This window comes from Gopherus flavomarginatus, chromosome 1 (genome assembly GCF_025201925.1).
Source record: "Gopherus flavomarginatus isolate rGopFla2 chromosome 1, rGopFla2.mat.asm, whole genome shotgun sequence".
Taxonomy (NCBI): domain Eukaryota; kingdom Metazoa; phylum Chordata; order Testudines; family Testudinidae; genus Gopherus; species Gopherus flavomarginatus.
In genome coordinates, this window is record NC_066617.1 from 142,948,512 (window position 1) to 142,962,454 (window position 13,943).

Below are 13,943 nucleotides of genomic sequence, written 5' to 3' on the forward strand. Positions count from 1 at the left end.
AGTGCAGGCTATGGTTGACACACATAGCGCTGTCTCTCATCTCCGGAAATGCTGATGACCCATCAGCTTGTCAGCAGTAGCTGGAGATTCAGAGGAAAAATGGCAGCAGCTCTGCTAATTGGATTGAACTCTGAGACAGCCGGGAAATGGACGGAAATGCTTTCTCAGAATAATACACAGGCACACAATGAGCCCTAACATCTCAGATCAGACACTGCTTATGCCAGGGGTTCCCCAGCTGTGACCCAAGGATCGCTGGGGATCTGGGGAGCTCTAGCTGGGGTCTGCAGAGAGCTGGCTGATCACATGGAGCTGCCTCTCCTTTATGTTCCCAGCTGCCAAATTACATTAGGAGAAGCTAAAACACACTTGATAATTTCCTAACATTTCTCTCCCATGTCAGCAATTGTAGCTGGCACAAGGATGTTGCTAGGAGATTGTGACTCGCAGAGGTGTGTGTGTGAGACAAAGCACAGAATAAACACTAATTAATAATCACCACACCCTGTGGAGTCAGTAAGTATCATTAGTCCCATTTTACAGAGAGGGACACTGAGTCTGAAGGAGGTTAAGGGAGTTGCCCAAGGCCACACAAGTCAGTAGTAACTCAGGATCATACCATAGTCAGCATGTCTCTTCCATGACTGCTGAGCTAGGCCAGGATTTAGGGAGACCCGGCACGGTGACTTTAGGCAGTTCACCAATCTGGGAGCTAAAGAGACAGCGAGACTCACAGGATCCTGTCTGTATCCAAAATCTTCAATACAGAATCCCCTCCCTTTCTATTTATTACACCTGAATCCTGTCTCCTCTTTATCACAGGGGACATGACCAGGAAAACCTGGCTCCCAGGCCCATGCTCAATCCACTTCACACCACTGCCTCTGCCAAGACTTCATTTACCTTGCTGCTTTTGGCAGCATCTCAACCACCTCAAAGGGTTTAAGGAACACGCCTCCCTGCTCTTTTCCAGAGGCTTTCAGACATGGCATTATTTGTATGGCATTTCAGCTCAGTGTGCAAGTAGACTTGGAATATGCCAGTGAAGTAGAAAGAAAGCCTAAAATATAAGCCCTTGTATTACAGGCCTGGTATGAGGCCTGAGCTGAAGTAGTGGGCAAGCTTTGCTGATATAAAGCAAAGTTAGCAAAAGTCAGGCTGTGAGCAAATGTCAGGCACTGCCTGCTTGCAAGTTCACAAAATCTGGCAAGAACAGGGCTGATATTGCAAAAACATTCCTAAGAAGTGCTAGGCACAGAGTACTTACACAAACACATTCCAAAAAAGTGGTACGAGAACATCCTAATATTAATGATGGTACAGAAACATTCCCCAAAAATAACAGGAACACACTGACCCCTCCTAAATATAAGGTCAGGATAACAGTGTAACAAATAGACATGTATAAGGTGTTGGGTGATAACCAGCTATGTCAGAGGGTATCAACTAACCACGTTAAAGGGGCAATATGTAACTTGTTTATACTGATATATAAATGGTGTCTCAGAGGGAGTGTCTTTGGCCAGCCCAAAGGGCGGTGGAAAGTCCCGCCACTGACTGAGCTGCATCCATTGTCACGAGCATACATGTCTTAGTACCTTCGTAGAGTCTGCCAGGTGCTATTACTCTGCTTCGTCGACAATAAACCTGGCTGGGTGCCTTTGTACCTTAACGGATCTTGTGGCCATTGGGCAGTTCGCTCAAAGTCTGCCATGCAGCTGTCTAGGCAGGGCTGGGACAGCACACAGGGAAAACACACACATGCAGCTGAACATCTAACAACACTGGTGATCCCGACCATTAAATTCTGTTAATGATTGGAGTCTCACACTGGGAGTGTTAGAGCAGTGGATTGGGAGTCAGGGGATAGCTGAGTTCTTAGTCCCACCTCTCCTAAGAACCTGCTGTTTGATTTTAGGCAAGTCACCTACCCTCTCCAGATCTCAGTTTGCCTATTTGTGAAGTGGCTTTAATACTTCCCTCCCTTGGCAGCTTTGGGTGGCTTCAGCAATTACTCCTTATAAAGTGCTTTGAAACCCACGGATGCAAGGTGTCCACTAGCAAAGTGCAGATGACTGCTAGGGGTAATTCACTGAGAAAACACATTTCTGTTTCCCTGTTGAGAACAACTCCTGGAGCAAGGCCTTGATTCAGCAAGGAACTGGAGCACGTCTAGCTTCAATGGGACAGCTCACGTGCTTAGAGTCAGCCTTGTGCTCACACATCTGGCTGAATCAGGGCTTGGCTCTCTGGTGAGGTCTCTTCTCTCGGCTCCTGTGGGCACAAGAGCAAAGGCCTGTGCAGGGAGGGATAGGGGACCTCTTGCCTTCTCCCACTAACACGGAAGCATGTATTTGAGATGAGGACAAGGAACAATGTCAGTGCAGGAGGATTTGGCAGTCGAGGTTGTTGCATGTTTTGAAGGCAGTGCTACTCAGACCTCAGTGGTTCTGGAGCCAAATTAGTGATCAACATTACCCAAACCAGCCACAGTAGTGTGAATTCATTGTATCACTTACTATAGGACTTACCATATTTAAACAGTATGACGGGGAAATATTTAGTTTATATTAATCTCACAGCAAATAAGTTAATAACTTAGTGCAAGTTGATAACTTAATTGGTTAACATCATCATAAAAGCATCCTGATTGGTTAATAATTAAATCATACAGGAGACACATGAGCCATTTGTGGCTCTTGAGACTCAGTCTGTGTATCACTGCTCTAAGAGTACTTCAGAGGCCTGATTCCACCTCATCCCAAATCCAGTAGCACTGAGCCTCCAGTGTGCCCTTAGAACTACCCCCATGCTTCTGTTCTGGAGTGGTGACAGGCCTCAGCTACACCCTGCCAATCCCTTCCTTCTTCTTCCCTTGATCCAAGGGCAGCAGTGGGACTTACCGTCCAGAGTGCAGAGGGCAAAGAGACCCGAGCCAGCATCTACTTTAGTGCAGCCTGCAGACACAGAACAGAAGCACATGTCATTCATGCTGCTGTCAAGCCCAGATCTCAGCAGTGAGATTTGGCTGTAGCCTCCCTAATCTCCCTCTCTCCTCCTCTCCATGGAGCACTAAGGCTGTGGTCAGGCAGTATATGACAAGCTAGAGGAGTCTGCTTCCCCTGCTCTCCTGGAGGGGTGGGTCATTGTGGTACAATCTCCTCTGAACCTTTGGAGGGAGAGGACCCGCTGAAAACAACACCAAGGGGGAAGGGGAAAGGAAGGGGTTCAATGAATCTACCCTCCCAAGCTGGGGGTCCTTGTTGCTGTTTCTGCACGCCTCCTTTCTGCTTCCTCTCCCTGTGCTTGGGCAGTATTTTGATCTGCTATTAGACATAGTCCTGCTCACTCCTAGCCACTGGTCACTAGGCCCAGAGAAGAAGCCTGGATTGGCATCTCTTCTCCTCCCCACCCCCCAATGAGGGAGAGGTTACCTCCTGGCCTGTCTCCCATTGAAGGGCTCTGTGACAGCAGCAGTTTCAGGAGGAACCTTTTAACTTGCTCCACCCCCTTCACCTGGAGTTGCTACCCAAAACCCACAGATGGGGAGGCTGAGGGTGGTCAGGCCCCAAAGAGCCCACCTTGACTCTCTCCCCCGACATTCCCCCAGAATTGTGATTTGACTTAACTTGAGCTGGAGATTGCCTCCGAGTTAAAGGGCGATCATCAAGCTAACAACACTGAGTCTGACTCTGCTCTCACTGACGCTGAGTAAATCAGGACTACTGAATGTTGCTCTACGATACCATCGCCAAACCACACATGTGGCAGTCTTTGGATAGAGACTGGGAGGTGGAATAGCACTGGTATTGCAAGAGGGACTGAAGGTATCTAGCCCGGGATGTTAGAAGAAATTTTTGCCCAGCCTTGAAACTTTGCCTAATGGGTATTTACCACTTCCACCATCTTATTACTATCTTAAAATTTCTGCATCAGTTTCCTTCCCCGGCAGGGCATCCCTGGTTATTACCAAGCAATGAATTTTAAACAGCTAGTTTACATGTAAGTGGGACTGGCTGGTTTTGCTCACTGATCCTAGGATTCCCCATGTAACGCGAGCTGCAGCTGCAGGCCCATGGGTGCCTGTGGTTTAATTGTCTCTTTTACACCCCCTTGATTCTCCAGAGATGCACAAGTGCATGTAGTAGCTCCGCTGGGAAGGAGGAGAGGCCTTGCAACTAGACCTCCCCTCCCCTCCGTCCTTGCCCTTGAACTCAGCCTGGTGCTGCTGCTGGGGCACATGGGAAATGCCACAAGATGAAATAGGATCAGCTGGAATTATGGGAAAGTGAGCACAAAGCACTCCCGAAGGCAAACGTTGAGCAAATCTGCAGAGGAAAGCTGTCCCTCCAGAAAAGCTCTCAGTCCCATGCCACTGCCACGTTCTCCCCAAGTCTGCACTAGTGCAACACTCTGCAAAACAACCTTGTCCTCTCCTGACAAGCACTGGCTGGCTGCTTGGGAGCCCCACTTCACAAGCTGATCAGTTGTTTGGACACAGATGCTCAGTGGCTTTCACATATTGTGCCCATGTAACTGAGTGCCATGATACACAAAGGCAAACACAGCACTACTTTCATCGTCTGCAGGCCAGCAATACCTTATTTTTAAAAGGCAATGCCAGGAGGACAGCATGAAAAGGGGCATATGTCTCTCCAGGGGCCACAGCAGAGGGGCAGCCACGGAGACCGGCACTGTTAAATACTGTAACTGAGTGGGGTCCCTTGGGATACACCTACACAGTGAAAAAATATCCACAGGAGCAAGTTTCAGAGCCTGGATCAATGGACTCGGGCTTGCAGGGTTTGCACTACGGGGCTAAAAACAGATGTGTAGATGTTTGGGCTTTGAAACCCAGTGAGGGAGAAGGTCTCAAGAGTCTGGGCTCCAGCGTGAGCCCGGATGTCTACACATCTATTTTTAGCCCCATAGCGTGAGCCTGAGTCAGCTGACTTGGGGTCTAAGACGTGCAGCCATGGGTTTTTTTTTTGCTGTCTAGATGTACCCTTGGAGTCCAGCTCTGCTGTTGGGATTACACCAGCCACTTACACTATCTTTATCCAGCCACTCAGCTGGAGAGGAAGTACAGGGCAGTTTGCTAATGATGCCCATTTTGACTCAGCCACCTCCCTTCTGCAGCTCACATCTTGTCTCCTGGATCCAACCGGTGTAACTGCAAAGCCACTTACTGTGCGCATGGGGAGAATCACCCTGGAAAGGTGCGCAATTGCCAAGTGATTGAGATTTAATGCCCACTTTACAGAGGAGCAGCTGCCTACGCAAGAAGCAACTGTGGAGCACCCAGCCCTCACCTTCTAGACAGCGTTGCTTTCTGGTTCTCCCAGCCTGGCACAATGCTGGTTTGTCTGGGTGTTTAGTGCAGTAGGAGGATGCTTGCATCCAAAAACCAAGCTGCCATTGAAAAGAGAGTGACAGAAGAAACCCAAGGACCCGAAGGACACAGGCAGCCTTCTTATAAGCCAGGTCCAGCTGACTGGGGGACTGGCTAGTGAGCTGAGCAGATTATGTGCTGATACGTAGCTTCCTCAGCAGCCCTGTCCCTTCTCCCTATGCAGGAACACAGCTTCACTGTGGGAGATTGGGACACTGAACTGCAGCACCTTTGCTGGCCAGCGTTCGGGGGCGGGGAGGGGGATGTTAGCTAAACGCCCCCTCCCCCCCAACCCACACACCCCCAGCAGGGAGGCAGGACTCTCTTTTGGGTACCAGCTTGTGTCAGGTAAGCAATATTCTCATGTACAGTCACATCAGGGATTGTAAAGTGACACTGAAAGCCAGCTAGGGATGGACGCTGAGACATGTACTGACAGAAACCACTTCCTGAACTCCCTTTACAAAACATAGGTCCTTAGCCCTCAACAGCTGGCACTGCTCTGACAGCAGAGATTCTTGTCTCCCCTTGTTCTGCACGTCTCCCTTTGCCAGCAGGCTCCACCAATCAGTATGAGGTCTGGGGCTTTGCATGCAGTGAAATAACTGATTTCATGGCCTGGTGCTCCCAGTGCTTGGAGCAGCATTTGGGATGCTGAGAACGTGATAGGCCAAATGGGAGCCCTGCGTGCTGAGATCAGGGAGGGCCTGGTGCTGAGGATCCAGGCACCCCTCACTGCTCCACAAAGCACCCCACGCCTTCTACAGACAGCACGGCTGGGGGTAACCCTCTCCCTCCTGCACAGGGCAAGCACAGCAGTACAGATAAAGAGAATGTGACTTGCCCTGACAATTAATGCCTCCTCGAGCATGGCCCCCGTGAAGGAGGGAGTCTAGGGCAGCTCTGCTAGGCTGGAGTCTAGGAGGGAGAGCCAAGGACCAATCTACAGAGCGTGCAGGAAGCGGGGTTTGGGTAAAGGGGGATGACAGTTCTGGCTGGGGTTGCAGGCTCTGGAGTGGGGCTGGGATTGAGGGGTTTGGAGAGTGGGAGGGGGATCAGGGCTGGGGCAGGGGGTTGGGATGTGGGGAGAGGCTCAGGGGGTGCAGGCTCCAGGCAACACTTACCTCAAGCGGCTCCTGGAAGCAGCGGCATGTTCCTTCTCTGCCTCCTATGTGGAGGCATGGCCAGGCGGCTCTGAGCACTGGCCCATCCTCAGGCAACACCGATGCAGCTCCCATTGGCTGCGGTTGGTTCCTGGCCAATGAGAGCTGCAGGGGCGGTGCTTGGGGTGGGGGCAGCATCCAGAGTGGAGCCCCCCGGCTGCCCGTACATGCCCCCCCCGGCTGCCCACACCGCTGCTTCCAGGAGCCATGTGGAACGGCTCCCGACCCTGCTCCCCAGCTGGAGTGGGACAAGCCCCAGACCCTGCTCCCCAGAGGCAGCTCAAGGGCCGGATTAAAATGGCTGGTGGGCCGGATCCAGCCTGCGGGCCATAAGTTTGCCCATCCCTGGTCTAATGCAAATTGTTCAGCTATCCTAACGTCAGGAGTCCAAACTGGCCCAGGAACTGCCGAAGGGGGGGAAAAAAAGAAAAGTGTCGCTGCTCTGGCGGCGCTCCTCCTGCCGCACACCCTGAAGGATCCTCTTGCACACTCCACTTTGGAGACCAGTGCTCTAACAGAATCTGACAGAATCGATAGCTGAGAGTTGTCATAAACAGATAGTTAAGGGTTAATGTCTCTTTTATCTATAAAGGGTTAACAAACAGGGAACCAAACACATGACCAGGGGACCAATCAGGAGACAAGATACTTTCAAATCTTGGTGGAGGGAAGCCTTTGTTTGTGTTTTTTGGGTTTTGTTTTGTTCTCTCTGGGTCCTGGAAGGGACTAGACAGGTAAACAGTTTTCTTGCCAATCTCCCTGCTACAGTCTTTTATAGTGAGTAATTTAGTAAGAAAGGCGGTTATAGTCTTTTGATTGTTTCTGTATTTGCAAATGTGTAGTTTGCCGGAAGTATTTTAAATTATATCTTGCTGGGGAGGGGAGGCTTCTTTCTAGTTTCTATAAGCTGACAGACCCTGTAACTTTTTACCATCTAAATTGCAGAGATAAACTTTTACTTTTTTTTTCCCCTTTCTTTTTATTAAAAGTTTTGCTTTTAAGATCTGTCTGATTTTTCCCCCTTGTTGAGGCTCAAGGGAATTGAGTCTGTACTTAACAGGGAGGGAGGGGAGAAGGGGGAATCCCTTCGTTTTAGATTCATAGAGCTTGAATCTGTTTTGCCTCTGGGTGATGGAAAAAGGGGGGGGGGGGAAGGGACATTCCTCCCTGTTTTAAGATTCAAGGAGTTTGAATCACGGTAATCTTCCAGGGCAACCCAGGGAGGGAAATCCTAGGAAAGGCAACGGTGAGGAAAGGGGTTTACTTTCCTTGTGTTAAGATCCAGGGGGTCTGGGTCTTGGGGGTCCCCAGGGAAGGTTTTGTGGGGACCAGAGTGTATCAGGCACTGGAATTCCTGATTGGTGGCAGCTTATCAGATCTAAGCTGGTAATTAAGCTTAGGGGAATTCATTCTAGTACCCATATTTTGGACGCTAAGGTTCAGAATTGGAAATTATATTATGACAGGAGTTTATGATCTCGGCCCTGAATATTTCTGCAGGCTCTGCCTCTGCCTCTTACCTCGGCCAATGCTGCCAATTAGATGAGTGGAAACGTTCTTGTTATGAATCCTGCCAGATGTCTGGTGAAGGATAACGTCCCGAACGGGGGCTTCCCTAGGGAGAAGGGAGAGACAGAGGGGAAAGTGTTAGGGATTCCAGCCAGAGAAAATCCCAGAGTGACTCCCTAGTCACTGCCCTTGAATCCCAGGGAAGGGATTTTTACACACTGACTTCTGGGAGCTGCCTGCTATCCCAGCCAGGATGAAAGGCAGGGGAGATCAGTCCATCTGGGGATGTTTCAGTCACTAAGAAAGCACAGGGTTTTCAACTGCCTGAGTGTATTTATTTGCTGATAAATACCTGGGAAGAGTCTATGTGGCAAATCTGAGTGCATACACGTATCATGGGGAGGGAAGGAACTAGCTAAGAGCCTTTCTGAACCAGTCCCAGGTATATTGGTGGTAAAAAAAATCAGACACCTGTGAAGGTGCTGAGAGATAGCAGAAAAGCCAAAGGAATACCAGTTTTCAGACATGGAAAGAAAGATCCTGAGAGTCACCCCGACTATCGAGTCAGAGAGTTTCAGGCCAGAAGAGACCACCAGTTCATCTCATCTGGCCACCAACACCATCCAGCACCCGCACATTAACCTAACAACCAAAATGAGGCCAAAGTATTACATTGTGTGCCACAGGCAGGGCCTAGACCTGGAACAGCAGGGAAATGATTATATTATAAGGCTGCCTTTTATTCACTTGGGAAATTGGCTAGGTGGGACACAAGAAGGTTCTGGAGGGAACAAGCCTGCCCTGGTCCAAGGGAGACAAACTGGATGAACAAATGGGGTTTTTCTGTCTGGCTCCCAGGATTCGATTTATAACCCTCCTTTTGACACCTCTGGGAGCACAGACAACAACAATAAAAACCACAAAAGTCCCACCTTGGGGCTGTAGATTCAGAGGGCTGGGTGGGCCTCCTACTGGCTCCCCCTCCCATTGATCAGGCTCCCAGTGAGCCTCCCTCCCCTCATCTTGGCATTCACTTGGCTTCCATCCACTTCCCTCAACTCACTAGCCAAGATCCCACAACTACTTCTGGATATTGCAAGCCACATCCCAGTGGCACCTCCTTGCCCTGCATGCCAACACACAATTCAGGGAGGAAAGCCAGAGTGTTCAGTCTATGGCAGAGCAAAGCAAGGGGTACTCAAGCACCAGGGTTGTGGGGAAGATTGGTGGGCTTACAGCACATGGATGCTCCCAGAACAGGGGGAGGGGCCAGTGCAGGACTCAGGCAGTGAAGGAGGATGCAAAGTCAAGGAGGCAGCTGGAGTGTAACCAGCAATCAGAATGTGGTGCAACCATCCCTCCTTGTGGCAAGTCTGTAAAACTGCACCTCTGTGTTGTTCCATTGAATCCTAATGCCCACCTGCTGGTTGCAGAGCTGTCTCCTCCCTCTGGCAGGGGCTGCTGGTCCGGCTTCCAGGTGCAGAGCAGGATAGCATAGCCACAGCCCGGCTGGGACACCATCATCTCGGGGACACCATCAGGGCCCGGGTTCACAGAGAGGCTGTCCACCTGCGCCAGGAACAGTAAGCAGGATTGTGAGTGGAAGGAATGTACATTTCCCAAAGGAAGGGGGAGGGGGAGAGAGAGAGAGAGTGTGTGTGTACGTGTGTCCATGTCCCCAGCCAATACTTCGGCAACATCCAGCGAATGCCCCCATCATCCCCAAAGCAGCAGGCTCTCTGGAGAACCAGGTTTCTGCCAGAAAGTCAACAGGACCTGAACTGAGTTCAAAGGAAGCGACACATCCAGCTCCATGTTGGGGGACACAATCCTTTTTCCCCAAAAGAGAATGGAAGCACATAGTGGGTTGCCAATTTTGCTTGGCTGTATTCCTGGAGGTTTCATCACAACATAATCTTTAATTAAAGACTCCAGGACAATCCCGGAGGGTTGACAACCCTAGATTCATAGAGAGCAGAGCAAGGTTAAAGCAGCTGACTGGACACCCAATCACCTGCACCTGTCAGCTACCCTGCACACACCACACAAACCATGGGGGGAAATTCACTCCTGATGCACCCATCGCTGATCTTTTGTTCAGAAAACTGGGGCTTGGCTCCTCTTCCTTTGGAGGGCCCTGCCCTTTGGGAAACCTAGCTCCTGAAGTCCATACTCAACATACCTCCATCTAGGGCACTCTGCTTCCTACCTGCCCCTCCAGCAGCCACTTCTTCAGCAGCACCAGCTGGCCAGAGATGTGGTCGGAGCTCTCAGACAGGTCCTCCCAGCGGAAGGCTCGTACCACACGGTCCGTGTAACCCACCACCAGCTCGAACTTCCCATCTCCATCTGCAGAGGACACAGGGAGACCATGGGTTCCATCAAGGCATCACAGTCCCACTGCCTGCAGGCATGCTTAGCACAGAGCCACACAAGCGTCCGCTGTACCATGATCCCAAAGATCTTAGTGCTCAGATACCACAGTGAAGGGTACCTTAGAAAAATCTCAGACCTCCTAGCTCCCCAACAGCTCATGTACCGCAGCTCCCCAAAAGCCACAAAGTCTTCTCCTCTCTTCTAGGGCTAAGATGGGTTGGGTTCCTGCTTCCCTCATGTTCTGGTACATGCACTGCCACGCTGAGCCCCATGCACCTGTTCTACTCTTACCATCGCCATGTGCTTGAGCTCCTGCTCTGCCCCCTTCTACCTCACATGCTCACCAATGTCGTTGATCAGCATGACTTTGGTGTTGGCGGGAATGTGCTGCTTGAACACCAGCTTCTGCTCATCTGCCAGTGGGGGTTCGTGGTGGCCAAAGGCATCTGGATGCTTTGAGGGTGGAGGAGTCAGATCAAAGAGATGAAACCAGCCCTCGGCACTCACGGCAACAACCAGATTCTGAGAGGAGAGAGGAGACCCTGAATCAACAGAAGAGGTGGTGAGATTGCCTGCAACAGTCCCCCATGGGGGCAAGGGCAGGGCCATCAAGATGAACAGTAACTATACTGTGAGCTCTGTCTTCAGGGCCAATTGTTACAGGGATTGGCTAGGTGTGGTCAGTGCAGGGGCTACTGCACCAGAGCCAGTTTGCACTGACAGAGAGATGTCTGGAAAGTACAGAGCAGTGCAGCAGAGATTCTGGCTGTGCCTAGAGGCTGCTGCAGAGCCACAGCATTCAACCTTCTTGGTCACCTTTGCCAGACCAAGGGCTTGCCTGCCCTTGATGCTACCTAAGCTGGCAGGAGGGCTTCTCCCACTGGTGTAGGTAATCTATCTCCCCAAGACATAGGTCAACTTAACAATATCGCCCGGGGGTTAGATTTTTCACACCCCTGAGCAACATAGCTGGGTCAAACTAACTTTTTAGTGTAGACCAGGCCTAAGTCTTCAGATGTCACAGTCCCCTCCTATTCATCACACTCGCATAGTGTGACTCTCTCTCTCTCTAGTGTATAATGGTTAATGAGGCTGCTATAGCAGTTAAGCCATGGAACGTGAGTTTAGATGATTGGATCCAGAGGTCCTGGATTTAATTCTCCCAGATAATGGCCCAGCAAGAACTGCCATATTACACGGACTGGAATCTGCAATGGTGCTTGGGCTGCTCTGCATCTCAGTCTTCGCAAGGGCCAATTTAAGTGCATGCAAGTGAGCAGCAGGCAGGCAACAGCTGCACCACAGGGCCCAGAACAGTCAAGTAGTACCCATGAGGATCGGCTGGGGCACTCCAGGGTCAAACATGCCAGTATAGTTTAGATGCACTAGCCATTGGCAGGTCACTTCCCTAGCAAGCTGTTTGTTTGCTTACTCATCAGGCCTGTTGGTGGCTCCCTCACCTTTCCTCTGTTGCACACGTCCCCAACACCAACGCAGGTGAGCTGCAAGAAAAGGGAGGGACTTCAGATACCAGGACGTAGGAAAGGAAACATACATCAATACTTTGGGCTAAGCCTGCACTAGTGATACTCCAGCCTTCAGGATCCTCCTCAAAATCAGCATCCCTCTGGATGAGGGCCTGTCTAACTTCACTCAGGCAAAGGAGTGAGAGGCCAGGCCCAATGGCAGAACCTTGCCTTCCCATGCAGAGCTTGGGGCAAAACCCTCAGCACACTGGGGGAAGGAAGAGGATGGGGGAGGGAACAAGAACTTTCTTTCCAGTGGCTGTTCAGCACTTTGGACAGCACTGCTTGCCCAGAGAGTGAGAGCCCAGGACTGGGGCAGGGAGCAGGGTCTTTGATGCAATTGTGCAGGGCCTCAGGACCAATCTCGATGCCTTCTTCTCTGAAGGTTTTCCATCCCCACACAGCATTCCTGGCAAACAAACAGCACAGGCTCCAAAGAACAGAGAGGAGTGGCAAACTCTGCCCCAACAGACCATTCCTTGGCAGGAGCGCACAGTCCAGGGCTTGCTATCGTCATTCTTGTACACGCAGAGTTTCCCGTTGGTGTCCCCCACCACTAACTCGTTCAGCTAGAAAGAAGGGAAGAATGTTAATGATGGGAAATTCACACCCATCTTCATCAGCCCCAGGAGGGAAAAAGAAACCAGAATTTAGATGTAAAGTTGCAAAGCTGGAAGCAGTAAATGGAAAAGAAGAGAGAGAAAAGGGGAGACCAGAGATAACAGGAGAAGGAGGGAAGAGCAGCAGCAGCAGCGACACAAAAGACAACATTTTATTCCACCAGATAGTGAGGTGGTGAAGAGGGCTCCCTGGAATCCCTTATTCAAATTCAACCATCAGGGAACACTGAGGTGATTTCCCTGCCTCTCCCTGGACATTGTTAAATCAGCCCCATCAGAGATGACATCTTGGGGGCTCTTAAAAATGTTTTCTAAAACATTTGTTCAGTGTATTGGAGTGGGACTCAGAAGAGCTGGGTTCTACAACTGAGGTACTGTGTGACCTTGTGCAAGTCACTTTGCTGCTTTGTGCCTCAGTTTCCCCTCCCACTCTTTGTTTAGTGTAAGCTCTTTGAGACCGGAACTGTCTCTTTCTCATGTACATTCACCACCAAGGAGCCCTTATCTCAGCTGGGACCTATCAGCACTACTGTAATACACAAATAATATTTATACTTCTGGAATGGACTAGAATGCACTAAGTGGCAGGGTTTAAAAAATATCTCCTGGGGCTGGCCATTCCCTATACCTCCTGCAAGCTCTTCTGGCCCCTTCCAGTTATGTGTATTGTGTTATGCTAGCAATTTGCTCAGTATAATTTTCAAGAGCAAAATATAACTATTCCTTAGAGAGAGCAGTGACTATTAGTTGCCAAATGAAGCCGCTGCCTTCTATAGTTTTCATTAGGATAGACAATTTGTGCTTAAGTGGGAAAACAAATTACATGTTCACAATGACTTGTGTTGCTAAGTGGATAAGTGGCTGCATTTTGTATGAAGTGGAGTGTTTTCAGGGTCAGTGGCTTTGTTCCTGAATAGGAGTTGTAATAACCAAAGCTGGTGGTCACAAATTTCATTCATGGTGGCAGCTGACCAAAGTACCCCACTGTGGCGGGGTTTGTTTGCTCCACATTAGATGGAGGAACAGGAGTGTTTAAACTGCATTCCTGTGACCAGACCAAAGGTTGGCACTGCTGCAATATGACCCGGGTCAAAGTGGGGAGGCACAGGAATTTTTTTTATTTGAGGCTGCCACCTTGCACTCCAGAATTGATGGGGTCCTTTAATGATTAAAGTTTAATACATAGCAAGAGAGAAGGTCTCTAGCCTTTAAAGATGTGAAAATAATGGTCACAATGTGACTTGTGTAAATCTCTCACAGTTAGCAGGTGCCAGGGGGAGGGCAGTGCAGAGAGGTGTCAGGGGGAAGTCAGCACCAGGCACCCAGGGGCAGTGGCAGGGGAAGGGAGCCCCAGGCA

General features: G+C 50.2%; 1 protein-coding gene across 5 annotated transcripts in view; it reads right to left on the reverse strand.

Moving 5' to 3' along the window:
* The window catches only part of ITFG2 (integrin alpha FG-GAP repeat containing 2), a 63,388-nt gene that overhangs the window by 49,041 nt on the left and 404 nt on the right, over positions 1-13,943 (reverse strand). For 2 of the 5 annotated variants that reach the window (XM_050965465.1, XM_050965485.1), the window contains exons 2-8: positions 12,440-12,535; positions 11,873-11,942; positions 10,785-10,982; positions 10,274-10,413; positions 9,485-9,633; positions 8,076-8,170; positions 2,904-2,957 (exon numbers count right to left, since the gene is read on the reverse strand). In XM_050965465.1, the coding sequence (XP_050821422.1) occupies positions 2,904-2,957; positions 8,076-8,170; positions 9,485-9,633; positions 10,274-10,413; positions 10,785-10,982; positions 11,873-11,942; positions 12,440-12,535 (802 nt within the window). Of the gene's footprint in view, positions 1-2,903; positions 2,958-8,075; positions 8,171-9,484; positions 9,634-10,273; positions 10,414-10,784; positions 10,983-11,872; positions 11,943-12,439; positions 13,329-13,943 lie in introns of those variants that run through there. The other 3 variants (XM_050965474.1, XM_050965455.1, XM_050965494.1) reach the window with 3 other exon arrangements.